At 52.3% G+C, this 27883-nt stretch overlaps 1 protein-coding gene and 1 long non-coding RNA gene across 2 annotated transcripts; one reads left to right on the forward strand and one right to left on the reverse strand.

Moving 5' to 3' along the window:
* The first annotated feature begins 1476 nt into the window (after window positions 1-1476).
* On the forward strand, window positions 1477-24771 carry IRF8 (interferon regulatory factor 8). The gene is made up of 9 exons (XM_072819509.1): window positions 1477-1566; window positions 5064-5238; window positions 10320-10503; window positions 13190-13278; window positions 14668-14773; window positions 15914-15961; window positions 20565-20951; window positions 21614-21729; window positions 22503-24771. Exons 2-9 carry the CDS (start codon window positions 5065-5067, stop codon window positions 22677-22679), a joined length of 1281 nt encoding a protein of 426 aa, XP_072675610.1. The 5' UTR covers window positions 1477-1566; window position 5064; the 3' UTR covers window positions 22680-24771.
* Window positions 23965-27883, reverse strand: LOC140630005 (uncharacterized). Its single transcript, XR_012027784.1, has 2 exons — window positions 25337-27883; window positions 23965-25245 (listed from the first exon to the last, which is right to left on the reverse strand). It is a non-coding gene; the product is annotated as an uncharacterized lncRNA (long non-coding RNA).

Consider the following 27883-nt stretch of genomic DNA (forward strand, 5'->3'; position numbering starts at 1 on the left):
GGGACTTTTCTTCAAACATTTATTAATTTCAAGCTTGCAGGGGAACCCTGGGTGTCTCATCGGTTGGGCCCCTGCCTTTGGCCCAGGGCATGATCCTGGAGTACCAGGATCGAGTCCCACATCGGGCTCCCTGCATGGAGCCTGCTTCTCCTTCTGCCTATGTCTCTGCCATGCTCTCTCTCTCTCTCTCTGTGTTTCTCATGAATAAATAAATAAAAATCTTAAAAAAAATTTCAAGCTTGCAGTGTACTTCTTGCATTTTGGGACCAATAAAATTTCCTTTTCAGGCTCAAACATTTTCACAGGTTCATGAAAAGTCTAATGAATAAATGGCTTAGTAAACACTGCTGCTTGTGTATGATTGGCCAAAGAGGCAATAAAAGTCAATGAAGATTCTGACTCTTCTCTATAGAAGGGTGCCTAGACCTGAATGTGGGGAAACGTGTCTTTTTCCCTTGTTGCCAGGGTTTTCTTGGTCATTTCCATCACTCCTGCTGCCCCCACTCCACCATAAATAGGAAATGCCAGTTAACATCCAGGAGCGGCTGGAAACTGGGCGCAGACACACAGAAGACCCCCCCCCAACACAACACAATTGACATTTTCTGGGGAACAACAGGATTTATGATGGAAATTTCCCTAATTGGACATTCTGGCCCTAATATGCTGGACAATCCTGTTTTTCTCTGGTCTTCAGATACTTTTCTTTAAACATCTGGGCTTTCTTTCTTTCGTTTTCTTTTCTCTACACTCGGGGTCAGTGGGCAGTGACTGGCGCCCTAGGACCAGGTCTGTAAGGAGCCGCGGCAGGTGTACAGTTGGCCACTGTCTGCACACGTGACCAGGGTCTTCCTCTCCTCCGGGTGTGGGGGTGTGTGGGGTGGGGGGATGCCTCCCCTGCAGCTCCAGGAACTCGGGGCGCGCTCACCGAGGAGGGCCTGACCGCTGACCGGGCCTGCTGGGGGTCACGGTGCAGGGACCCCAGGCCGTCTGCAGCCCTGACCTCGGCCCCCACCCGCTCCGTGACTACCACCGCTCTCCACCTCCACCCACCCGGAGCCCTGGGTGTGGGGTCTGCACCCCGACCTCCCTCCGCCGTCGGGCCGGCAGCACCTCGTCTTCCGCCATCGGACTCGCACGCCGCGCCCCGCCCGCGGGCTCCGCCGCAGGAACGCCCCCGCGGCCCCTCGGGAATTTCTGCCGACACCCCCGCCCCGCGCCGCCCCCGGGACCCCCGACGCAGACCCCGGAAGGACACCCGGACCGTCAGCCACCGCCTCTGCGCAAACTGATTTCTCGGAAAGACGAGCGCTTCGAAGAAGGCCGGCCGGGCCGTCCGCCCCCATTGGGGGGCGCTGGCGGGGCGCCCGCGCTGATTGGCCGGCCGCGGCGCGTCTCCCGCGCCCATTGGCCCGCGCGGCCGCCGCTCGGCGCGCCGGGCCCGCCCCCGCCCTAGACCCGCGCGGGCGCCCCAGCCACGGCCGCATCCCCGGAGCGCGGCGGCGGGAGCGTGGGAACCGGGCGGCGGCGCCGAAGGCGGGCGGCGGGCTGGGCGCGCGGCGGCAGGTAGGCGGCGGGCTCCGGCCTCCTGGTCCCGGCTCTCCCTCCCGAGCCCAGGCCCGCAGGCCAGGCGCGGAGCGCGGGCGGCGGGCCCCCCCGGCGGCTGATGCTTGCCCCTCCAAAATCCCATTTTTCTTAAAAGTCTGGCTTGCGTGGAAGCCCCAGGATGGCCTTTCTCAGGAGGGGGAGGACCGACCTCTTTACTGCAAGACCTGCCCTCCGGTCCCGCCCAAGTCCTGCTGCCCGGAGGAGCGCTTGGGAAGCGCCCAGTGACCACCGGGGTGGTGAGCTAGCTTGCGCAGCGGGGCGCCCTCCGCACCCATCCGACCCCAGGGGTCCCTGCCCAGAGAGCCCTAGCCCTGCAGGGCTCACAGCTAAAAGGCATTTGGGCGTAAAATGCGCCCCAAGGCAAAGGGGAGACTTTCCCGTTTGAGGTATGTTGCTTACCCCAGGGCTGTGGAGTGCTTGCTGGATGGAGAGACTGGAGGCTGAATGTTCCAGAATTTAAACTGTCCTTTCAACCTGTAGGGGGATGTAACATACTTTTTTTTTTTTTTTAAACCCGAGTTAGGAGCTGGTCCTGAAATGAAGGTTCTGAGCATGCCCTTTGAGATTATGGGAGGCTCTTCCAAGAAAAGAATTGAGAGTGGTTCAGTCATTTCAGAAAGACTAAGGCCAAAGTGACAAATAACTTTGATGCTTTTGGTTTAGGGGTGGAGGACTTGGGGCTGTGTGGCCACCAGGCAAATACCTCCCCGCCCCACCTCGGGGCCCTGAGAGGTGTGGGTGGTGAGTCTTGCACCTCCTAGGCACATCCTGGAATCCGGCTTGGGTGGGGGCAGGGCAGCTTTTTATCACCTCCCGCCTGGGAAGCTGATTCCTGGGACCCATTTATTGGGATGCAGATTAGCTCCAGATAGGACTTGGCCCTTAAAGAGAATGATTATCTAAAAATCAAGGAAGAGGAAGTTATAAACATGTGACCAGGCTTATGAATTTTTTTCTGGCTTGACATTTGACGGGATTAATGGGTTAGCCTTCACTAAATCATTGTGGGTCATGGAGCTAGAATCTTAGGCTTGTATTGCCACTTAGAATCTTAGAGGTGCTTTCCATGAAGATTCAGGTGGGACTGGCCATGTGCTTAGATCTTGTAACGTGACCTTGGCTTTTCTCTGCAGAGCGAGCAAAATAAGAGTCTGCTGGGGTGCCTGGGGGTCAGGGTGCCCTTCTGGGCTTCAGTGTTAACTCCTGTGAGCAGGCCGGCTGGATTAGATGGTTTCTAAAGTATTGTCCAGTTTTCCTATTCTGTGATTCACTCTTCCTATCCATGCCCTCTCTCTGTTCTCATTTCCTGTCCTTATAAATCACCAAGACAGTTGTCCTTAACAATTCTGGGGGTCATGAGTGCCTTAGAAATCTTGATAAGAAGGTGTTGACCCACTTTCTAGAAAAATGCCCATACAAACAAAATCTTGCTTTTTATTTTCAGGAGGCTCCCGGAGCGCGGACTCTGGTTTATAAACCTCGTGCTAAGAGGGTGAATAAAGTCCTAATAAGTGGGCACATTTCATTGAATTGACAGATCCGCAGACACCACCGCTTCTGTTGTGGCCCCTCTCACCCTCCTCCTGCACACAGCTCACTCCTCAAGGGAGGCGAGATTCTCCTGTCTTTCCTCCAGGAAGGCCTGCAGGAATCAGTACTGTGCTAGGTTATCTTCTGGGGCATGTTTCCTTTCTCTCACCAGGTGTTCCTCCTAAATCTTTTTTTTTTTTTTTTTATGATTTTATTTATTTATTTGAGAGAGAGAGAGGCAGAGATAGTGACAGAGCATGAGTAGGGAGGAGAGGGAGAAGCAGGCTCCCCACTGAGCAGGGAGCCCAACATGAAGATCCACCCGGGACCCTGGGATCACGACTTGAGCCAAAGGCAGACACTCAACTGGCTGAGCCACCCAGGCTCTGCCCTCCTAAATCTGTACTTCATTTATAAGCACAAGGGGCTGTTTTGGAATTCTGGGATGCTTGAGGTGCATTCAGTTTGCAGGTGAGGAGAGCCTCAGAGAGGTTCTGGTGGTTTTCCCAAGGCCTAGCTGGAGAAAAGCCTTTGCTGGGTCTGCATTTTCCAAATCCAAGTCCAATTCCTATTCCACCCCCCGCTTCACCCCATTTACGCCCACCTGTGGGCATGGAAAAGTCACATTTGGCATTTGGGACTCTCCTTCTCCCCAGGACCTGGGCCCCCTTTCCAATCCCACACCTGTAGGGAGGCTGGTTTCCAAGTCCTGTACTTCTTGCTTCATGGACCAGCATGGCTCTGGATGTGACCGTATTCTTGGGGACATTATGTCTTGTCAATACTGATTATTTCACACCTATTTGCCCAAAGAGGTCACACTTTAATCAGAAGAATAGAAATGCCTTTTTTTTTTTTTTTGGTGGGCGTCTGTCCAACTGTCTAGGGGATTTCCACCCCTGTTCTTGTAAATGTGGGCTGTGATTCGATACGGCATGATTATTCTTTTTCTCTTTGCTGTTGGGAAAGCTGCCTCTTCTGGCAACAGTGTTCTTTTAGAGGATGTCTTTGGGTACCCTGGTGAGGTCCCCAAATCCTGGTGCCTTCTGGAAGAGTCTAGCCCAGCTGACTTTGCTTTGTCCTATGGCCCCAGTTGATCTTCCTTTTTGTTCCAATTGGTTGTAAGGGTTCCTGAGCAAGAAAGTTGGGGCAATAGCATCTGTTAGAATCTTTTCAGGTCCAGGCATGGCCTCAGGTGCTTCATATGCATCCTCTGAACCTTCACCACAAGGATGCCCAGTACTGATAGTTACTCTAGGGCTTCAGTCCCCCTGGCTCGCACTCCCAAGGTTAAATCATGATTCAGGGTCACCCAGCTGGGAGATGGTGGGTCTCAAGGGGACTCCAGCTCTGTCTCATTCACAAACTCTTGCTCTTATCATTAACCCAGCTTTGAGGGAATAATCTAGAAGGGCTATCTTTGAGGATCTCCTTTTTTGGAGCACACAGATGTCGTATTTGCCAATAGACACGGGTCAGACTGGGCATCAAGTGATAGAGTTGGCTCTGAGAGTGATGAACTGCTTATTAAAGGACCTGGAACTGCAAAAGTGATTATTCCCCACGTCATGCTAAAAATGGAATGGTGCTCTTAGACGTGGCTGTGTTTGTCCGGAATGGAGCAAGGGGCGAAGGGTGGAAGCAGAACCAGCCAGAACCTTAGGACAGGTGGGTATATGGTGCAGGGCAGCTGCAGATGCCCCGCAGAGTCTCAGTTTTCAGGACTAAGAGGGCCCAGGGAAGCATGCTCTTCCCACGGCAGGTGGCTCAGGGTCCTGGGGTCTGTGGATTTCCCCCTAGGCTAGCACCTGTGTTGCAGCCCTCTAATCATGCTGTCAGCAATTCTGGACTCCCAAGTACATGGGGTGCTATGATTAATGAGACGATATATGTAATTTCACAGAACGTGTTTTTTTCTTTCCAAGGATGTGTGACCGGAACGGTGGCCGGCGGCTTCGGCAGTGGTTGATTGAGCAGATTGACAGCAACATGTACCCGGGGCTGATTTGGGAAAATGATGAGAAGAGCATGTTCAGGATCCCTTGGAAACATGCTGGCAAGCAAGATTATAACCAGGAAGTGGATGCATCCATTTTTAAGGTACAGACTGGAACTCCTATCCCACATCACCAGCACTTGCTGTCTTCCCTTCGGGCCCACGGAGGCGTTGAGTGACATCTTTCTCCTTTGCTTGAAAAGCCATCTAATTTTGTTAAACAAACATAGATTGAGTGCTGAATGTGTCTCCACACACCTGTTGTGTGACTGAACCCCTTTGAGGTCAGTTGGCGGCTGTCGTTGGCATTTCCCCGGCAGGGGGTATCCAGGGCTCTTCCCCACCTACCCTTTCTTTTGCATGAGGCTGACAGTCAGGGAGAGAGAGGACTTCTGCAAGGCCCTGAGACCAAGACCTTTACCCTCCCCGGGTTACCATCTAAATTCCATTACGAATTCTAGGAAGGGCATAATAAGTCTTTGTACTTTCAAAGTTATTACTTCTGCCTGGCAATATAGCGTCAGCTCAGACAAGAGAGACACCATCTGTCATTGCTTCCGGGGCCGGGTCATGTGGGGTGTCCTGAACCTGCAGCAGAGGTCTAAGAATAGTCTTCCTTCCCCTGAGAATAAGAAGTGCCCAAGCATGGAGAGGCTTGCTGTTTACCAGCAGCTCTGAGCAAGAGAGCTCACTGTGTGCCAGGCCTGACCCACATGTTTGTTTCTCCTCTTGCGTGCTCCTCTACAGTAGGTGCTGTTCTTTTCCTGTCCAGGCACCAAGGGACAAGGGGCTTGTCCGAGATCTCATAGCTCTTGGGCCGTGGAGCCAGGTAGCCCTACCATGAGCCCATGCTCCTAACCCTAAGTGCCAACCAGCAGAGGTTTCTTGCCATTCCACCAACATTCAGGCAGAGGAGCAGGAGTGAGGGCAGCCCAGCTGGGTTGTCAGAGTCCCCTGTGGATTATTGTCACCTGCGGGCTTCTCTGAGGCTCCAGGAATGCAGCTCCCCCACCTGGGGTGATTTGGATCCCTGGGTCATGGTGAGCCCTGGCTTCTGCGATGGCAAACAGATGCACCACAGTTGGCTCAGAGCCCCTCTAGTTCTGCGGGCATTCAGGGTCCAGGGAGGGGAGAGTGGGTGAGGATGAGGGAGGGCGGGGCAGGCTGAGTTGTAGAAGGGTGGGCATTGGCCCCCAGACTGTGGTGAGGGAGGGAGCACAGGTGTGCAGGACCCCAAGCAGCACTGGATGACTGAGGATGGCAATCCTCTGATCCAAATGAACAAAAATCTTGGAAGATCATGCCTTGGCCCCAGAGTGGAGCACAAGTAGGTCACAGCTGGCTTCAGAGGTGTTTTGGCCCTTCCGGTCTCTGTGTAGCATTTGCAGTGGGCTCCACGTTTCTGTTACAATTCTGTTATATCTCTGATCCAGGGTCACAGAACTCTTTGGTCAGTTACCAGCTTTCTCCGTGGAGAGTGGACACATGTAGACAGTTTGTACTCACTCACCTTCATGGGGCCCTGTGTAGCCCGAGTGTCCAGCAGATTTCTTCTCATCAGGGAACCCAGGTCCAGAGCCTGGGTCCTGCCAGGATTTGTAGTGTTACTGTTTGCTCCTTTATCATTCTTGGTGATGCTGTGGATGCCTCTTTTGTAGAGGCATTTTGCCTTTGGCATCAGTATGAACCTCTCTTGGGAAAGACTCCAGCTAAATTTGAGCAGTGCCCAAGGTCCACAGGGTCCACTGGGAATTCTAGGTGATAGATGGCTACGGGCCCGAGCTCCTCAGCCCTGGCATCACTGACACCTAGGGCCAGGTAGTTCCTTCTTGTGGGGCCATCCTGGGATCTGCAGCGTGCTTGGCAGCACGCCTGCCCTCAAGCCGGTAGTTTTTGCCCCCTCCTCACTGAGAACCTCTTGGGTTGCTGATGATGACCAGGATGAATGGACATAAGCAGATGTGTGGGGTGCTGAGGGCTCGGTTTGTGAGTGACCATCAATGAAACCTGCAGGAGGGGATAGAGGCTGGGCCAGTAGGTGGCCTGTCCCTGCCTGTGGCTCTTGGTGGCCATGCAAGGCTTCTCCTTTCACCCTGCTCCCTGTTTCAACTTAGGCTCTAGGGGTAATGAAATAAAGCCAGCCCCAGATTTATACGTCTTATGCAATGCTCTCCATGGCCGTTTCAACAGTGTTGAGAAAAATGTGCAAGATTCCCAATGCTTCCGTTCATTACGCAGTCGCTCAGTGTGGCAATCTGAAAGGAGCCCACAATCTCAGCAGGAGCGGGGTGGGAGGGAGATGTGGGTGCCCCCAGGGCTGGTGGCCACGGGGAGGGTGGCACACTGGTGAGAAATGGGGGAAGAACCCACGTGGCGCTCCTCAGAGTCTTGCCAGCTGGCTGCTATCCTCTGAGGGCGGATCCCTGCGATGCCCAGATGCACCTTTGCTGGGGCAAGAGCCCACAGTCAGGCCTTGGGTGGATGGAGCCAGCTTATGGGTTTTCTGGTTAAGTAGAGAACCTTTAGTTTGGGCCACAGAAAACCTTTCAAAAATCTGTGAGTTAAGAAAATTTAGTGGAGCGTAAGAAGCCATTAATACCAGAGGATTCTTCACCGTCTGCAGGTGTGATTGTGTGGCCAGCCTCACTGTGTAAGCCGGAGACAGGGGTTGAAAAAGACTGAGCTCATTTTGTACCATCCCTGAGTATACGGAGGCCCTCATACCCACTCGTACTTGTTTTTAAAAAAGTACTTTACATCCTTTTCGTAAAGCCGATGGTCATATCTCTCGTTGACCAGCATTGTGATGGGCCTAAATGATCTACAACTTACTTAGTAGTACAGGTATTTCAAAATCAGTAGGCCTTTGAGGAAAAAAAAATAGCATTTGATTTTTTTTTTTTTTAAGATTTTATTTATTTATTCATGAGAGACAAAGAGAGGGACAGAGACACAGGCAGAGGGAGAAGCAGGCTCCAATGCAGAACTCGATCCCGGGATTCCGGGATTCTGGGATCACAACCTGAGCCGAAGGCAGATGCTCAACCACTGAGCCACCCAGGTGCTCCACATTTGATTTTTAAAACACGAGATGAGACAATAACGTTCGGTCAGGAGTCATCCATGGCCACAGGTTTACTGCTGGCTGCTGAGCGCCAGGGCAGGGTGGAGACTGGCCAGCGGTGGTGGACTCTGGAATTGCTCCGTTCCCTCTGGTGTTAGCTTGAGAAGCGTCTTGACAGATCATGCAGCTAAGCTGATATTTTAGAGCCAGCCAGAGAGCCCCTGAAAGGGCCCAGGGCAGTGCTGGAAGCAAAGTACCTGATGCCGACCCCCGGCACCTCCCAACCACAGGGTCCCCGCTTTGCTCTGTGGCGTCCTGCCTTTCTTCACGGGTGAGTGTGAGCCCCTGATGGAGGACAGGGCAGTAGGCCCAGCTGATCCTAACATTGCCTCTGAACCTAAGCTCTTCAAGGCCCACTTGTTTTTTTTTGTTTTTTTTTTCAAGGCCCACTTGTAATGTGGGTTATTACCCAGTGGTTCGCCAAGTGGGGTGGTGTGGGGGAGTGTGTTGCAAGTTTACCTCCTCAGGGTGCACTTGGCAATGCCTGGAGACATTCTTGATTGCCACAACCGGCATCTCGTGTGCCAGGGATACTCCTAGACATTCAACCGCACACAGGATGGCTTCACCCCAAGGTATGATCCAACCCCTGGTATCAGTAGTTCTGAGCTAGAGAAACTGATTTAACATAACAGAACTTTGAAATTAATGTTCAGTGTGAATGTGGTTTGCCTTCCTTGAAAAAAATAAATGCACACATGGTCTGCGATGCAGTTAAAGTGCTGCAGTTAAAGACTGGCAGGGACTGGAAGCCCTTTACCTCAGAGGGAGGTTTGTGTCTGTGTCAAAGAAGGGGGTGATGCTTCTGTGCACCAACAGGAACATTGCCCCATTTGCCTCCAGCAGTGCTACAGGGTCTAAGCTCAGGGCATCCACAGAGGGGATGTGTGGGGAAGGAGGCCTGGACTGTGAGAGATGGAGCTGGGGTGTCACAGAGTTCCTGCAAGTGTGGCTCCCTGGTCGCCCACCAGCCCCAGGGATGCTGGCTGAGGATAGTTTCCCAGATCTAACCCATGCTTACGGATGAGAATCTCAGGGCTTGGGGCCCAAGGATCTGTGTTTCTTGAGCTCCCGGGGCACTGGTGCAGGCTTTGAGCTCCAGGACACTGGCTGCAGTGGAACTCTGAACTGGATCACCTTGGGAAGACTTGCATCTTCCTGAGTGGTGCTGAGGATTCGAATCCTCCAGCCCTTGTATTAGCATTGGCTACCGGGTGGCTCTGATTTTGTCTGCTACCCAAAGTTTTAACCTGACAGCACTAAGCTCCCGCACCCCCCTCCATTGGTGTGTCTGGATTCCAATTTTGAAATCTTGAAACTAAGCCCATTCATGTGTTTGTCTGCTTTTTTCTTTTCTTTCTTTCTTTCTTTTTTTTTAGTTCTGCCCCATTCTGCACTGTGGCTTTTATAGGTTTCCAGCTTTGAATGTCTGGTCCTCGTTGAGACTGTGAGGTTTGGAGAGGTCAAGAACAGCTGTGCAAAACCGAGAGAGGCAGAAAACATTTCGTTGTCTTTCAAACAGGGCCCTGGCAGTGGGGCAGGGAAGGTTCGAATACAAGCCAAAATGCAAAACACAATGTCTATTAAAAGTAGCAGGGCCTGGATGACCACAGTCAGACTTCTTGCAACTGTTCCCTTTTCATGCTAAATTTTAGCTAGGGGTTGATTTGAAAAAGCAACAAATTGTTCTTTATTTTGAACACTGTAGTTGAAACCATGTGCGACTTCCTCTTTATACTAGCTGGCCTCAGGCTCCTCCTGGCCCTCGGGTCCACGGGCTCCACAGGGGGCAGATCCTAGACATGTGTGTGTAGAGGAGCCAGGGGCAGGGGCTGGATTCTGGCTCAGCTGGATGACCTGGGGGCAGGCAGGGGGGGTGGGCCTTCTGGCCCAGGTCTTCTCAAGACTGAGGTGTTTGAGCCCTGCAAGTCCTGGAATGAGAGCCAATGCCCAGAGACAACTGTCAGGACTGTGAGCATGTGCTGGTCCTGACCACGGCTGTGGCCATCTGTGGTTGGGCAGGGCAGCTGCCTATCTCATGTGTTCCTTTCTTTTCCTCAGGCCTGGGCAGTTTTCAAAGGGAAATTTAAGGAAGGAGACAAAGCTGAACCAGCCACTTGGAAGACAAGGCTACGCTGTGCTTTGAACAAGAGCCCAGATTTTGAGGAAGTGACAGACCGGTCCCAGCTGGACATCTCTGAGCCATACAAAGTTTACCGGATTGTCCCCGAGGAGGAGCAAAAATGTAATTATCCATGGCAGGCGCTGAGCCCAGCAGAGGCTGGCCAGCCTGCAGCCCCCCACCAGAGAGCCTGGGTCTGGGGTGGAAGGCCCGTCCTCTCCTCTGCATAAGCAGATCTTGAGAGCTCTTTGCCCTGACCTCAGCCGCTGTCCTCTGGCCAGGTGGCAGCTCCCAGTGGACAGAGAGGCTATGCCCGTGGAGGAAAGGATGGGGGGGGGTTCGAGGGTGGCCTCTTGCTGCTCACCTTCCCTGCCATCAGACGGGAGCCCATTGTGGAACACCCCCCCGCTCGCCCCCAGGCACAATGGCAGTGTCAGCAGGAGCAAGCATCCTGGGCAGGGTGGATGGATGAGGAATTCCTTCTGTTTCCTAGTGCTGCCCAGAGGGGGCTAGGGGATGGTATAGGGGACAAAAAGTCAGTGGGTGGATGGATTGATGATAAGGATTGAGGGTGAAGGTCTTGAACACGTTTGGGGATGGTGGCACCGCTGGCTTCATTGTCAGGGAGCAGACACGCTTCAGCACATGGTTAGATCCTGATCCCTACTCGGGAGCTCTGGGATGTGATGATTTGCATGGGTGTTCTAGCTCCAGAATCCCCATAGCAGTTGTGAGGGGATTAAAACAGGAGGCTCCTGCCTCACGAGCCACTGCCCAGCTTCCACACCCTGGTCAGACGTTGAACCTCAGCCAGGAGGCAGTGGGCTCAGGTCGGGCTCCAGAACCCTTTGCAGAGTGGCCCTGACACGACAGCTTGTTACCGTCCCTGGTTTAGAACATTCTTCAGACACACTGATTAGCCATGAGATGTAGCAACCAGACCACATCAGCCTAATCACTTTCTTCTCCCAAGCTTTTTAGTAGCCCAGGGTGCCTAGAGAGGCAGAGCCCCCAATCTCTCTGGCGCTGTGCAGACATTCTGAATTTGAGCTCTTCCTACTGGGCGAAGGTTGAAAATGTTGACTGAGAATTAAAAAAAAAAAAAACTAAAATTGTGACTCTTCCAAATCTGTAGTGAGCGTGGTTCAGAATCCCTTAGCTCTTTCCCCTGCAAAATGCAGAGATTTTGTGGCCAAGGATGTGGCTTGGATGATATACCGTCCATGGGCCCAGCCTATGGACATCCCACCCTGGCGAGCCACTATAGTTTGGGAGGGGGGGTGTTTCTGAGGTGCTGGTTGTCTGTAATTTCATTGTGTGTAAATCAGCACCTGACTCAGTTGGAACCCTGAAACCCAGGTAGTCAGTAGTGAGTCAAACAAACTGACCTTCCCCTGGACAATCAGGTGACCTTGACAGGGAGGTCTCATAGGCAATGCTCTGGGGGGGGGGGGTGGGGGGAGGCAGGGGAGCTGGGGCATCTCTCCATCCTCCCTCCAAGTCCTGGATAATTTTTCATCAACACAAAATGACTTGTGATTTGAGGGAATGGAGAAGTTTCTCTTCGTCCCCCACCCCCAGGATCGGCCAAGCCTGAACTGGCAGGTGAGCCCAGCTTGTTTATAGCATGGGGTGCGGCCAGCATCACCTGCCAGGATGGATGTTAGAGAAGCAGCAGGTTCTCAGGCGGCAGAGGGACGCTGCATTTGCATAATGTCTAAATGGACCCACTCTGCTCTGTAGTTGAGTGGTTTGCAAGCTACACCGGGGGTGCCCCCTCTACCCCTTACTTCCCCCACCAGCAGCTTCTAGCGAATTCTCGAGTCTGTCAAAGTAGAATCAAGATTCAGTCAGGATGGAACAATGGGTCAGTTAGGTGTTTGTTAGTTACAAAACCTGGCACACTGATCCCTTGATAAGGCGGATCTCTGGCCTGGGGGTGATGCATGGGGAGGACACGAGCCTGGTGTGGGGTGCTTGCTGTGGGGCCACTGTGTGCCTGTAGGCCATGCCTGATGGAGCCTGTTATCCTGGTGCGCTGTGCATGTGTGCCTGGTGTGTGCACTCAGATGCACGCTGTATATTTGGAAAGGCCACAGAGACATTTCCTGTCAATTAACTTTAAAAAATGACTCCAATCTGCACACACATTTTGCCAGGAAATCTTTGAGTATCTTCAAACAGCCTGGCTTGTAAATGTAACCCATATGGGTGGTGAACGCCTGGTGTGAAGCATGTCTGATAGGAACTCATTTTCCATCTCAGCAAATGGGGCCCCGGCCACACCACCATCCTTGTCCTCTGAGTTAGAAGCAACAAAACCGACTTCTCCCTTTGACTTTGCCAATCAGACAACTAAAGCAGCGGGAAAAAATGTCTAGGCCTTTTCCAAACCAGGGAAGACACTCACTGACTTTTCTTTCTTTCTCTTCTTTCTTTCTTTCTTTCTTTCTTTCTTTCTTTCTTTCTTTCTTTCTTTCTTTCTTTCTTTCTTTCTTTCTTTCTTTCTTTCTTTCTTTCTCTTTCTTTCTTTCTTTCTTTCTTTCTTTCTTTCTTTCTTTCTTTCTTTCTTTCTTTCTTTCTTTCTTTCTTTCTTTCTTCTTTCTTTTCTCTTTCTTTTCCCTTCCTTCCTTCCTTCCTTCCTTCCTTCCTTCCTTCCTTCCTTCCTTCCTTCCTTCCTTCCTTCCTTCTTTTATTTCTTTCAACTCAGCATTAAAACAAACAAAACCCCCAAAACACTGATTATGGCCTTGATGATAGCTATGATGCCACAGTGCCATTTGTCATGTGTCTGTCCAATTTTTCACAGGCAAATTAGGCATGGCGACTCCTGGCTGTGTGAGCGAGATCACTGAGATGGAGTGTGGTCGTTCTGAAATCGATGAGCTCATCAAAGAGGTAAGGTCCAGCCCTGGCTGCAGAAGCCGTGTGGGTTTTGGTGAGGGGCGGCATCTCTCCTGCCCTGGCAGGGCATCCAGAGCCCATGGGCTCTCTCGGGAAGCACCTCTCCACCGTCTGGCCAGCCCCTTCACCTCGTTCCCCAACTTCATCCCAAGGGTCGGGCTGAGCAACTTGTTCTGTGCCGCTGACATTTGCTCCGGCTGTAAATGTGTCCTATTTTAAACTTTTTGAATGGCAGTCATAAAAAATGCATCATGTATTCACTTGGCTTCTTAGGCAGGCCACAGTGAATAAATGTAAACTTGCCTTGCAGTTTGGGATTGTCTGTATGACTTGGATAATTGATGGTGCTAGTTCTCACTGCAGGTGAGCTGCCTGTCTTACAATCTACAGCTGGTAGGCCTTGTCGGATTGGAAAGGCTTGTAATCACACTCGTTAGAATTGTATGTAAACTCATAGTTAATAGGCTATAAGTAAAGGCTTAATGGGGTCTCCTTAAGGCAAAACACGTGGGTTTTTGGTTACCGGTTTTAGCTATACAGGTACCCTTTTCTGTTAACATCAGCCTCTTCCCTCTGTTTTTATGGCTATTACCAGGTGTACATTGCATAGCTAAAATAATCCCACACGGTTCTTATAAAAGGTGGTATGGGTGCTATAGAAGTTCTTCCTAATACTCACATGGCGATAGCAGAATTTTTAGGAGTAGCTGGGATGTCAGTGAATGCAGATAACAACATGCAGCCTACCCTAAGCGGCCTGAGGCTTCTGCGGATGGCAGATGTTGAGTTTCTGGGTGGTCTCTGGCAGCAGACCAAGTGAATTCCTGGCTTCATGTCTCCAGCAACATCCCATTTTCTGTACAAGGCTTTTTTTGGCTGACTCAGCTAAGAGAGTGAGGTGGTTGGGTTGGCACAACAGGATCCCAAGAAAAGCAGATTTCAAAATGTTTGCTGATCAGATTTATCAGCATCCATTAAGGAATGGGTCAGAGGTTGAAAGTCCAGAGGTGGAGTGTTAAGCAGGACTCGCGAAGTCATGGCAGAGTTTGTTCAGCGCCACTGTTCATGGGTGTCCCAGAACCTGTCTGCTTCTCGGACATCGGGGCAGCTGGGTGACCTGGCTGTTTTGTTTTGCATCAGGTGGTTTCACAGAAAGGCCATAAGCTTTCTAGGGGTCCTGCGGAGGCTTGTAATTCAGCCACATAGCTTGATTGCTAAGCCTGCTGGATTTGTCTTGGATCTTTCAAGATGCAAAGTAATATTTTTCTTTTGTCGTGGGATAAAGGGGACCGTATGGCTCTGGTTAAGTCTAAACCAACCCCAGAGTCCCACCCTGGAAGTGCAGTGACCACAGTGCTCCTCTGTCTCGCCCCTGTTCTGCAGCCCTCTGTGGACGATTACATGGGGGTGGTCAAAAGGAGCCCTTCCCCGCCGGAGGCCTGTAGGAACCAGCTCCTCTCAGACTGGTGGGTGCAGCAGCCCAGTGCAGGTAAGGATGGGAGTTCAGGAGCCGCCCCCCCTTCCCACATGGGGCGGGGGGAGACTGGGGCTTATTTGAGTGGTTTACAGTGTTCACTCCTTTCTGCCTTCAGGCAGCCGGGGGCAGATAGGGCCATGGTACTACGTGATCCCTATTTTATTGAAGGTAACTGAGCCCAGAGAGGTACCCCTGGTTGCCATCACCACTGCGTCTTAGGAAGGCCCACAGACCCTTTCCCTAGGGGCGGTCTGCTTGCCCCCATGCTCCTGTGGCTGTGGCAAGCCCTACCTAGGCCAGAGAGGAGAAGGGGCTCTCAGCTGCACTTGACCTCACCACACGGGCCTGCCAGCTATTCTCTTAGATCATTAGGGACCCTTGGAGCCGAGGGGAGGCCAGGGCCAGGTCGGTGCAGCCACTCACTTGGAGCCCTGGATATGAATCCCATGGGGGGAGGTTGTGTACCTGATTTGAGACTCAGCCCACTCATCTTATGGGAACACTAGGACTTGTCCCAAGGGGTCACGGGGCCTGAATGAGGCATTCATGTATCACTTAGCTTCTGATGCCACCTCCCTCACACCCGCTCACTTTCCACTATGTGACCCTCCTCCGTGAGTGCGGGTTTCTGTGTTTGCTCTCTCAGCCTCTTTCTGCTGCTGTTACTCTGCAGGAGATTAGGAGGTGACTCTGGCCCAACTGGCTTCATAGCCCACCAGGCTATGGGGGGCAGGTTTGTGTCCAGGGCCCCAGGAGAGCCCCCTCTCCCTGCACTGTGATGGCCCCTCAAGGAAAGTGAGCTCAGGGCCCCAGGGCCCCTCCTGCAGATGGGGCCTGGCTGGTGGGCACGCAGCCTAGTAGTATTTCTAGAGCAGGCCTTGGGGTGGGAGGAGATGTGGGCTGAGAGCGTCACACTGACACTTGGTCAGAAATCCCACAGCACAGAGGACGCTTCCTCCTCCTCTTTGCTGGTTGAGTTGAGGTCTGGTTTATAAAACATAGGTTACCGTGCTGGGGGGTGGGAAATCCCAAAGTCCGCAGAAGCCTGTGGCTTTTAAAGAAACTTCTGGAGAAGGGAACATTTGAGCCAGTTCCCTCCCCTCACCCCCCAACACGACTGCGTCTGAATTTGCTCTTCTCTTTCTCTGGCAGGCCTCCCACTAGTGACGGGGTACACTGCCTATGATGCACACCATTCAGGTACGGAGGTGCTCTGGGTGGGTTGGCAGAGTGGGGCATGGGCACTCTCCAAGGCAGAGCTCAAAGGACCTGCAGTGGGCTTGCAAGGGTCCAGGACGAGCCGATCTAGTGTCAAAAGTCAGGACCCCAAGTCCTCCTCCTCTGTTGGAGAAAGCAAGGGCCTAGCCTTCTTGAGGACCAACTTAAGATTGGACCAACAAATAGATCCAAAGGGCTCTTTTGCATAACTCTGCAGGAGCAAGAGCATATGGACAGCTCATCACCAGCTCTGCCCCTCTTATGTGACCCCAGGCAGAGTGATGGACCTACTCAGAACCTCACTGGTGTATGGTGAGGATTAACTGTAGCGTGATTAAAATTTTCTGGTAGGGATGTCATTGGTCAACAAACATCACCAGTGTCTGTCACCAGCATCCATTTCCTTGACTCTCTTCCACACTCAAGTTCATAATACCAATTAATGGTAATGATGGGGATGATGATTGTGATGATGGTGTTGGTGGGTGGGGATGATAATGGTGTGGTGGTGGTGGTGAAGATGGTGACGATGATGATGGTGGCTGACATTATTGAATGCTGACTAGGTGCCAGAATCAGTGCTGAGACTTTCATGGCCACGTCTCATTATACCTTCCATCACTCATAGACAAGTGCTGTTACTGTTCCCACTTCAAGGCTCAGAAGCCCTGGGTCACACAGCTTATGGGCTGCAGAGCTAGGATATAGCCTCGGACTATCCCATCCATGCTTCTGTCCCTTATAGGTGGAGATGGCCTCTGTGGCACATTTTTGTCTCATTATGCTGGGGACTCAGATGTCCTGCCAGTGGCCCCTGGAATTTGCATTCTGGCTCACTGACAGTGTCTTTAGAGCAAAGGAAACTGGTGTGTTCCCCAACAGCTGCGGGTCTGTGAGAAGTGAACAGCCTTAATCATCAGGATGGGCCACAGGACATTAGGTCTGGGGGACCAGAGGCCTTTTGGTGCAGAGAGGGAAATGGGGCTCAGACAGGTGTCTGAACTGAGGCCCAAATGGAACAAGTATTTGGGGTGGTGGAGGCAGGTTCTCACCCAGGCAAGAAAATGACAGAGAAGCGATGTTCCTATTCATAGCACTCCTATCACTGCACAGCAGCCCCACAAGCAGGGGACTGTCACAACTCTGGCCTCCAAGATGTGGGAACCTAGGCTTACAGGTAAAATTGCTGGTCAGGGTCACCCTGCTAGCGAGCAGGTTGCTGGGTTCAAAGCCAGGCACCTGGCTGCAGCCAGCACACACAGCAGCGGCCCCGCTCCGGGAGGCCCTGGCTCACGGGGTCAGGCCTCTGACCTAGTCAGCTCTGGGTTGTGGCCTGGGGAGTCTGCTGACCAGTGCTTTCTGGGTTCGGGGGGGAGCGGGGTGCAGGGCTGAGGCATCTGGGTGAGGAGGAAGTGTGCTCAGTTGCTCCAGAGCTGTCGAAGCACACAGTGAGTGAAGCAACCCACAGCACTGCTTCATGCAAAGAAAATCCTACAACACTTTTCTAGAAGTTGTGAACTTTGATGCTTCTGTTTAGGTCACACCCCCCCCCCCCCCAACCTGTGTAATTAAGTCGATGGCAGGGGTCCCCTGTTCTCAGTGCTGCAGGGGCGAGATAATGAGCGAACAGGCGGGTGAAGGGTGGTGGGAGTGCCGGACTCCTCTGTGAAGTGGAAAGGCCCCTGCCCCTGGGTTCTTCAGTGCTATTTGGTGCCCAATGGACTTCAGACGCTGCCAGCCTCAGTTTCCCCATCTTCCTGGGGAGATCAGAAGTCTCAATCTTTATGTGAAAGCTTCCCAAGTGAAATGTTGACCACAACTCTGGATTAACAACACCCCACTGCCCTGGTGGATCTAAATGTGCCCATGGCTGCGCTCTCAACTGTGTTCACGATGTTTGGGGGGGCAGGCAGCATTTGAAATCAGACAGTGGGGCTCAGTGCTAAAGAACCCAGACGTGGAACGGGCGTGCTGCGCTCTTAACTGTGTGCTCTCAACTGTGTTCACGATGTTTGGGGGGGCAGGCAGCATTTGAAATCAGACAGTGGGGCTCAGTGCTAAAGAACCCAGACGTGGAACGGGCGTGCTGGGGAAACGAGTGAGTCTGGTCTCCCCCACTTAGCAGTTGTGCCATCAGAGCAGATGCCTTAACCTGTCTATGCCTGTTTCCTTACCTGGGAAATGGGTATAATAATGAGGAGCCTCTACCTCATTAAATGTGTGGGTAGGTATAGCACGTGAGGACAGCTCCTGGTATATGCTGCATAGACCAGGAATTAGGATCTAGAACTTCAGGAGTCTCATCTACACAGCTAGCTTCTTGTCCTGTTACCCTGATTTATGTAGTAGTAGCTGCTGGTGCGGTGCTTACATGTGCTAAGCACAAACGTGAGCTCATGCAGTCCTCAGCCACCTGAGGGGTTGGGTCCTGCTATTCTCTTCTTTGCTGATGGGGAGATTGAGGCACAGAGTGATGAAACTGCTTGCCCCGGGTCCCACAGTTGGGCTCCCATGTCAGGACATCTCTGCTCCTGGCATTGTTGCTTTGCTGCCACTGTGGTGAGGCCGTCCCCCGGTGGGCAGGTGGCTGTTGGGGGGGCAGGACAGGTCGCAGTTGGCTGCTGAGACTTGCAGAAGGGCTGGCTGGAGTTACATGGTGATCTCAGTGGTGGCTTCTCCGTGGGCCTCTGCTGCTTTTACCTCTTGGGTGCAGTGGTCCTCACTCAGGCCCTTCCAGCTCAAACCTTCCCCAAGCTAAGCTGCCCTGTGGCACTGGGGTCACCAGGATGGCCTCCCCCAGGCATCTGTGGAACACTGCCGCTCCCAAGGGAGCAGTTCACGGGCCCAGAGGTGGTGGTAGGAAGAAAGCCTTGGCAGTGGCAGAGCGGAGGTGCAGAATGGTGACAGAGTCATCCAGAGTGTTTCCTTCACTGGGACAAAGTTCATGCAGTTGTTGTGGAGTGAAGGAAGTGGAGTGTGTCATCAGGAGATGCAGATGTTACAGACTTGGCACAGTGGGCAGGGTGGTGAACAGGGCATAACCAGACGTGTGGTCAGATGCTGGCGCTGCCACTTACAGCCAGGTGACTCCCCCCCCACCCCCCCCGGGCCTCCCACATGTCACATGAATCAGATCGGAACACCTGAAGCTCCCAACCCTGCGTGATTCTAGAATGCCATTTAACTCCAAATGGAAGAACATGGAGCCTGTGAACAGTAGCGGGAGTCTTATTCTTTGAGCAAATTATTTTTAAGCAGAGCCCAGTGGGAGGGTCCAAGGAATTATAGGTACATAGCAGCATTAACCCAGGTGACCACCCAATATGTCTGCCCCTGACAGTTGTGTGGGTGGTGCACTGCACAACTCTAGGGGTCACCATGGATTTGGGCAGCTCACAGTTTGTGTGGCTCCAAGGGGGCATCCCAGGACAGATCTAGGACACTTAGAAGGTGCCCCAAACTCATCAAGTTCACTGATAGTGCATGTAGTTCTTATAGTTTAAGGATATTAAAATGCAGATTTCGCTGGGACTGTCCTGGAAGTTAGCTGTTGTCTTCATTCCTTCCCTAGCTTAAAGGTTCCCAAACTTCAGTCACTTGAACCACACGTTTTGCAGTGGGTTTTCATATCTTGATACCACCTGTACTACTATTAACATTCTTTTCACTAAGTGTCACTTTTTAAGACTTATTTTAAATGGAGACCATCTATGCCTGTAAAAGGTGAACCAGTGCCACTTGCTATAAGTAGGAATTTAGAGGTCAAAGCACTGTTCAGAAATTCTGGTCCGATGACACCACCTGCCCGAGGCTGAGAGACCCATTTTCTCCCTTTGTTTAAAAAGGAGTCGGTCAGGGTTTGCTGCGAAGGATCCATCAGCACCAAGCTGAGGCTGCTTCTTGAGGTGACCTGAGCCTGAGAGAATATTGAAAACGGAATAATAGTATTTCCGTGTACTTCATGTTGGGTCCCTGCCACCCGCCCTCAATCCTAAACGTAGCGGATTCAGGGAAACACTGGCTTAATTTGAACATTTTTCAGACTCTTCCAAGAACAGGTTTAGATGAAGGGTTTGGGGGAGAGTTAGGATTTAAAATGCAAGGAACCCCAGGGGGACTGTGAATTTGTCAAGAAAAAGATCGCGTCTCTATATATTTCCTAACCTGGAGTCCTGATCTAGCATTCGCGTCTGTTACGAGTTAGGGAGTGGGCCACATTGTTGCAGAGCATGGAAAACCGTGTATACGGTGTGTCCTGTGTGTGTGTGTTATAGGACCTTGTCTACCAGAATCACGCAGTAGCTGGGAGATGGAGCGATTTCACTAACTTCTAAATTGTACGGGTCATTGTGACCTTTGCCAGAGAGTGGAGAGCGCCATAGTGGTTTTTATATTGAGTCATTGGTTTCCGTAGCCCTTCTGTGTATTCATTCATACTTGTAAAAACTTTATTTCTAGAAGGAGTGCATGAGGTCCCAGGCACACAAGCAGTTACCACCCCCCACACACTGGTGGGGAGCAAGAAAAGACCTGGTGGGGAGGCCCCTTCCCTGCAGCCCCTGACCTGCGCCCCTCCTTCCTGCAGCTTTCTCCCAGATGGTCATCAGCTTCTACTACGGGGGCAAGCTGGTGGGCCAGACCACCACCACCTGCCCCGAGGGCTGCCGCCTGTCCCTGAGCCAGCCAGGCCTGCCCAGTGCCAAGCTGTACAGTCCCGAGGGCCTGGAGCTGGTGCGCTTCCCACCAGCGGACGCCATCCCCAGCGAGCGGCAGCGGCAGGTGACGCGGAAGCTGTTCGGGCACCTGGAGCGCGGTGTGCTCCTGCACAGCAGCCGGCAGGGCGTGCTTGTCAGGCGGCTGTGTCAGGGCCGCGTGTTCTGCAGCGGCAACGCCGTGGTGTGCAAGGACAGGCCCAACAAGCTGGAGCGTGACGAGGTGGTCAAGGTCTTCGACACCAGCCAGTTCTTCCGAGGTCGGTACCGCTGCAACCTGCTGCCCTGCACCTTCGCGATCGCGCCCCCTTCCTTGGCACAGCAGGGGTGCCCCCCTGGGTCCAGTCCTGGGCTGTGCATTCTTGCTGAACCATCCTGGGGAACCTCTTTGAGCCCTGCCTTCATGCCTGCCGGGAGGATTAAGGACCCTAGCCTCTTGCAGCTCCCTTGTGAACTGTCCCAGGTCCTGGGAGCTGGTTAGAAATGCAGAGGCCACGCCCCAGCTTGCAAGTCCCCAGGGATCCATGTGGCACATTCTGGGACACGGTGACCTTGTACCTTGTCCTTGGACGATGCTGGCACACAGAAATGGCATGCATGAGCTGCTGTTGTTCTGTGGGGCATACATAGGATTAGCATCTCGCCCTGTGTTCCTCCTAGAAGGTCAGGGTGGCTGCAATCAGGCAGGCCACCTCCCTACCCTGTGTCCGCTCTCTGTTCCTCCACCTGTAACAGCATCGGCCTCCAGCTTGGGTCAGGTCTCCTGCCACCGGCCTGCAAACTCCCGAGGGAGGCAGGTGGCTTCCCTGGAGAAGGAGCCCTGCAGAGGGTGGGCCAAGTGGCCTGAGCTCAGGTGTGAAAGCCCCGAGGCGCCCACTGGGGCAGAGGATAGATGGACAGCGCCCCTTCCTTGTCTTTCCAGAGCTGCAGCAGTTCTATAACCACCAGAGTCGGCTTCCCGACAGCAGGGTGGTGCTGTGCTTCGGAGAAGAGTTTCCAGATATGACCCCCTTGCGCTCCAAACTCATTCTGGTGCAGGTAAGAACGGGCAGCTTCGGGCTGCCATCTCCGAGCCCCCATGTCAGGACTCCACTTATCCCTGGGCTGGAGAACAGGCAGTAGGGGCAGGGGACTCCACCTGTGGGCCGAGGCAGGCCTGGGGAGACCTCAAGTGGAGCTAGTAGATTCTTGCCACCTCCGAACCATCTTCTCATGTTCTGGGACTCACAATCTGTGTTCTCCCCTTGCCCTTTTTTTTTTTTTTTTTAAGATTTATTTATTCATGAGACACACACAGAGAGGGGCAGAGGCACAGGCAGCGGGAGAAGCAGGCTCCATGCAGGGAGCCCGATGTGGGACGCAATCCCGGGACCATGGGATCACGCCCTGAGCTGAAGGCAGATGCTCAACCACTGAGCCACCCAGGCATCCCTCCCCTTGCCTTTTTTTAATTCAAAACCCCCTAGCAAGATTCTACCTTTCTAGCCACGTTCAACTGACTCAGGGTCTGAGAGACAGATAAGGCTTTGCAAGCCCTTACGCAATCTAGTCCAGAAGTTCCACTCTAATGGTGGAATTCTGGACACTGGCTGCTACCAGTTGGGGACTGCATTGGGACTGTACATAGGAGTCTTTGCAGGAATATCACTTACCCTTTCCGTGCACCTGCCTATTTGGGCCTCATTCACTGGGGACTCCTGGGGCAGTTCTCAATGATAGCTTTGGACTGGGTAATGAGAGGATATGGCTAGAGTCAGAGACCATCCCAGCGGACTTCCCACCTCCATGTCTGACTGTGCCCCTCCGTCTAGATCGAGCAGCTCTACGCCCGGCAGCTGGTGGAAGAAGCTGGGAAGAGCTGTGGCGCCAGCTCGATGGTGCAGCCTCCCGAGGAATCCCAGCCAGACCAGGTCTTCCGGATGTTTCCAGACATCTGTGCCTCACACCAGAGACCTTTTTTCAGAGAAAACCAGCAGATCACGGTTTAAGCCTCTCCTGGGCACCCCATTCTGCCCATGCCTCATGTTTCATTATTACAATTACTGTTGTAATTATTTAAAGATGTGGATCCCTCTGACCTGGGGCGGGATGCTTCACTCTGCTCTTAATTTAGTAAGGGCATTCCCCGAGGACTTGACGTTTAAAAACAGTCGCGTCACACTTCTACTTTGAAACCTGCACCAAATGATCTGGATGCTGTAACTATAATCTGTGATTCAAACATTTATTTCCCTGCATTTCCCCTAATTATCATTAGTTGCCAGATTCTCTCAGCGTTCAGAGATAAATGATCTTTCCAAAGACTTGGCATTCAATTCTCCTAGCCCATAGCTGCTTCCGGGGAAAAAGATTTGAAATCTCAGATCAGCTTGTCAGAACAAGGCTGCTTTTTTGTCTTTACCTTGTGTTAGAGCTATAGATAGATGATTTCATATGCTTGACTCGATGTGGAGTGCCTTTACTGTGAAGCATGTTAATAAGATTTTTTAGAAATACTTAGATAACAGCCTCTCTTTAGCAAGTGAGAGCAGAACGCCAGGCTTGTTAGAGGAATGTATGTCCCTCCCAGGACACGTTGCCAGAGGGCGTGTCCAGCACCAGACGAACTGGTGTGTTCTCACCTTCCGACCATGACAATTTTCCCTCTGGGCCTTACTGCCAGGAAGCTTATAGCTAAATTTTTTTCATTTCTGTAATTAAATCATCCCTGATACTTTGCTCTTTTCTTCTAAATGGTTTTGACCTGTTTAAAAAATATTCATACTTTTACTTGTCCTATTTCACATGTCCTATTGTAAACTGCTTTGAATTTTTTTTTTTTTTTTATCAAGTGAGCAGGCTATAAACCACAAACGCAAAAAGTAATTGTAGATTGTGCCTTCGATTCAGTGAACCCATAGACCAGCTGGTGGTGTTGAGCATGTGGTGGGTGTGGCCCGGGTGGATTGGAGGATGTGGGTGAGAGGCATGAGCTTCTCACCACTACCCTGGTCCTGGGGTGGACAGTGGCAGGGATGGTGTCTTCTCCCTCCCTAGGACTCCTTGAAGTGCCAGATGGCCTCAGGTCATACTGAATTCTCTTCAGAGGGGTCCTGTGCTGGGACTCACGTTATTTCCTAGCAACTAAGATACAGCGACTACCCCGAAATATGTCAAAATGGCAAGGGCAGGTCAGCCTTCCCACCGACCTTGTCTTATGCATATAACACATCTCCACGACTGCTCTAAAACCACTTTCATGATTAAAAAGCACTTGAACATTTTTTTCTGGGGGGGGGGGGGCGGGGGGAGTTGTATTTAGCTATGTTGGGGATTAGGGTGCCCCTTCCCTGGCTGTGTGTCCTGTGTGCTGTGCAGGAACTGGTGGAGGCTGGCCAGCCAGGGTGAGCATAGAGCAGCAGCAGGTGCCCACTGTGTGGCAGGGGTGGGAGGAGCCAGTTCCATCTTCAGTATGGACAGCAGGCAGGGTAGGGGAGGCCCTGCTGCTTTCCCTCCATTCTCAGTGGGGTGGGGAGAAGAGCCTTGGCCTCATTCTTTCTCCTTTATAACCCAGCAGCAGCCTTACTGGCTGCCACCACCCTGGCTCAGTCTCACTGTGAAAGGGCAGGAAGGGGCCTTACCTGTCAACACCACTTTGCCATGTGGGAGAAGCTGGGGTTTGTGGGCCCCAACTTAGCCAGCCTGGCAGCCTAGTAACCATGGGTCCCTAATTTCAAATCCAATGCCCGTTCCCTTTCCCCATGGCCACTTTCATGAAGGTGATGTAGGCGTCGCGTGTGTAGCAAGACTCCATCATCCTGGGTCCCTCGGGTAGTGTTTGATTCCACCTGCAAACATAGGGAAATTCAACAAAAGTGGCTTTTCCTCTTTAGCCAACAAAGCCAGCATCACATTATCAAGGATAACAGGTCTGTTTTCTAAAAGTATGTCGGAGAACAGTGGGTTTCGGTGTCTAGCTCAAACAAATGGTAAAGCATTTATCTTGAATATGCTAAATGAATATTTATTTTTGTATCCATTTAAAATGTATATTGATCTTTTTTGTTCTTTATTTTAATAAAGTGCTTTTTAAAAAGCTGATTCGTGCTTTGTGTTTTGTTAAAGTTACTGTAAAATATTTCATCATTTTTACCTGATTCTGGGTCCTTTAAGGGGGAATTGAAACACAGTGCCACGCTGGGAGGATTCAAGGATTTTTTTGCTTGTTTTTCTCTCATCCCCAAAACAACAGCAAAAAGTATAGAGGCTTGCAGGTCAGAGAATTTTCTGGATGCAGAAAATGCAGGGCATGCTAGGTTGTTTTTTTGAGGTCCGGGGGCCTGTTTGGGTTTGTGTGAGCTGATGGAGGAAAGTGCAGAGGGTGTGAAGGGAGAAGGAGGTTGGTGGGGATAGGACAGTCTTGGAAGGTGCTGGACCCCGAGCTGGGTTGGCCACACATGATGGGGATGTGCATCCTTCCATTCACACACTCAACTGTGCTGGGTTCTTAGGGGATACAGCAGGGACAGGAGGGGCCTAGTTTGGTCATCATGGAGGTTGCTTCATGAGAGGTTCCTGTTGAACAACCAAGGACAGATCAGTCTGCTTCAGGGGGGCCCCGACCGCAGCCAACCCAGGGGGCATGGTGTTCCCAAGCGTTCCCCACCATGCTCCATTGACAGGTGACGGGCTTCCTCAGACAAGCCCCGTAAGCCTGGGATGGGTCTCATCCTCGGCGCAGAGATGAAGGAATGAAGGCAGGGCCCATGGGGGTAGACCGTGGCCATTCGTGTCCTGGGACAGCTTGGGGTGAGAGGCTATCTGATGAGGCCTGGCTGCGAGGCTTGAGGTTGCCGGGCCCAATGACCCCCGGAGGGGTGGCTGCTGGCCAATCATTGGCTCTCTTAGAAATCTCACTGAGTCACCCTAATTCCCCCATGTTGCAACCAGAACTTTGTTTATCAGGAAACCATTTTCTGCTTGTGGATTCAGGGTCAAATGTGGAAACTGGACAGAGTCTGCTTCTTGCCAGAGTTCAGCACTCCTCTGCAGACCGTGGTGGACAGACCCTTCTCACTCAGCTTCCTGTAGGGCCAAGGGAGGCTGGGGTGCTTTCATCTGCCGAGGAGGAGGTTCAGGGACCCAATACTTCAGGAATGGCCAGGAGTTCTGGAAATGCCCCAGGGTCCTAGAGGTGACCTGACTCTTGAAATGTAGGACCTCCTCTGGACGAGAAGCTTCTGCAAACCAAGGGCAGCCCGTGGGACTGGGCTCATGAGACACTGGGTCGAATAAGCAGCCTTCCCTCTTCATATTCTAGAAACATTTATGCAAATCAAGACTTTTTTTTCTTCTATGGAGATAATTCAACTATCACTTTCTGAGTGATCACCCCTTGGCACACTAACTTCTGTAAAATCCATTAGGGATGGAAAATTTTGGTTTTCCTTTGTCATGTCCAGATGGGTTAAGATGCTGCCCCCGCCCTGGGATCAGCATCCACAGGATCTGCAAGGCCTGGGGTCCTAGGAGAGGCCTCGTGCTCCTGGACTGACGACTCTCCATGGAGAGGCCACCGTGGGAAGCAGGAAGAAGGTATTTGTGTGAGTGATTCAGACTCTCCACACGAGAAAGTGTTGCAACCCGACTACTCAGAAATATTTAGAAATTCTTTCTAAAAAATGATCTATAGCAAATGACTGTAATTTTAGCCGCTCAATTGGCCGAGGGAGGAGGGGTGGCTTCTCAGTGGAAAAGTGTGGCTGTTTTTACTAAAAGTAGGGGAAGCAGTAAATGTCTTGACCTGCTCAGAATCTCGATCTTCCTCTTGGGCATGTGCACGACATGTTGCACATTCAAGTTCTCTCTCGTGCTAAGAAACCCATTGGATCCAGCATTTTCTGAACATCCTTGATCTGATGTGCAAGTTGTCTTTGGAAGGGGTGCCTCATCCAGCTTGATCTACTTCAGGCCTCAAGAGAAAAATGCGTGCATTTCTGTTTTGGTTGGGCCGCCTTGTTATCTGGATCGAGTCTTCCAGGGATGGGAGCAGCTACCCCTCTAACTACCCTCGAACTTACATTTTGTCTTGCTCATGGATGTCATGGGTCAGAATTTAGACAGGACACAGCAGTGTTGGCTTTTCCCCTGTTGTGCGAAGTCTGGGGGTTCAGCTGGGAAGGCTCACACAGTGGAGGATGACTTCAGTGCCCTGAGGGGTGGAATCATCCAGAGACCTTTTCATCCACACGTCCAGGGCCTGGGCCGGGAGTGCTGGGAGGCAGGGGACAGCTGGGGCCACGCTCTGCCTCTTCGTATAGCTGGGCCTTCCTCACAACACGGCGGCCCCAGGGCAGTCCAGGGCAGGCGGCTGTTGGTAAAATGGCCTCAATGCATGATGCATCAGTCAAAGCAGTCACAGGCCACCCAGACCAAGGATCGTGGGCAGGGTCCCCACCCCTCCATGACAGGAGTGTCAAGGAGCTGGCAGCCGTGTTTGAAAACCACTGGGTGGGGATGAAACATCTTCTGCTTTGCCAGGCATCCTGCCTACCTTTGTGGAAACGTAGCCTCTGCCTCCCGGCCTGGAAGCCCAGCTCCATTCTGCCCTGGTCATCTGAGGCCCAGACAGGTCAACCTTTCCCTCAATCCACCGCGGAAGCCCAGTCATGGACACTCACCTTCTTCAGAACGCAGGCCTTCCCTTGGGAATACCAATCACCGATCAGGGTGAGAGGATGGGGTGTTACTGTGTGAAAAAGACCTGTCTCCATTGGAAGTGAGGGTGCAGCAACCAGGGAGCTTCTTGAGGGTGGCGAGGGCCTCGTGTGGGTTTCCCTCGTCCCTCCCATCCTTCTGTTCCTCACCTCTTGGGGGGAGGCAGGGCCGCCTTCCTTGCTGTCATCCCCGACACTAGGGCTCTGCCAAAATGTGTCTGCGAGAGCATGAGATGTAAGGAAAGGTCATGCCGTGGGTTCTGGCTCCTGTGGGGGCCAGGAAGGTTTATGGAGCTTCCAGCTCTGCCACCCATAGCTGAGTGAGTGAGGGCAGGTGAGGAAGATCCCCCACCCCATGCCTCAGTTTTCCCATTCGTAGGCTGCCTGTGAGGGTGGAGTGAGCGCACCAAAGCAGCTTACAGTGGTGCTGGGCAAATGGCCAGCTGTTCTTCGGCGTAGACGCCATTCCTAAGCAGCTGTGTGGGATCCTGCGTTGG

This window comes from Canis lupus, chromosome 3 (assembly GCF_048164855.1).
Source record: "Canis lupus baileyi chromosome 3, mCanLup2.hap1, whole genome shotgun sequence".
Lineage (NCBI taxonomy): Eukaryota > Metazoa > Chordata > Mammalia > Carnivora > Canidae > Canis > Canis lupus.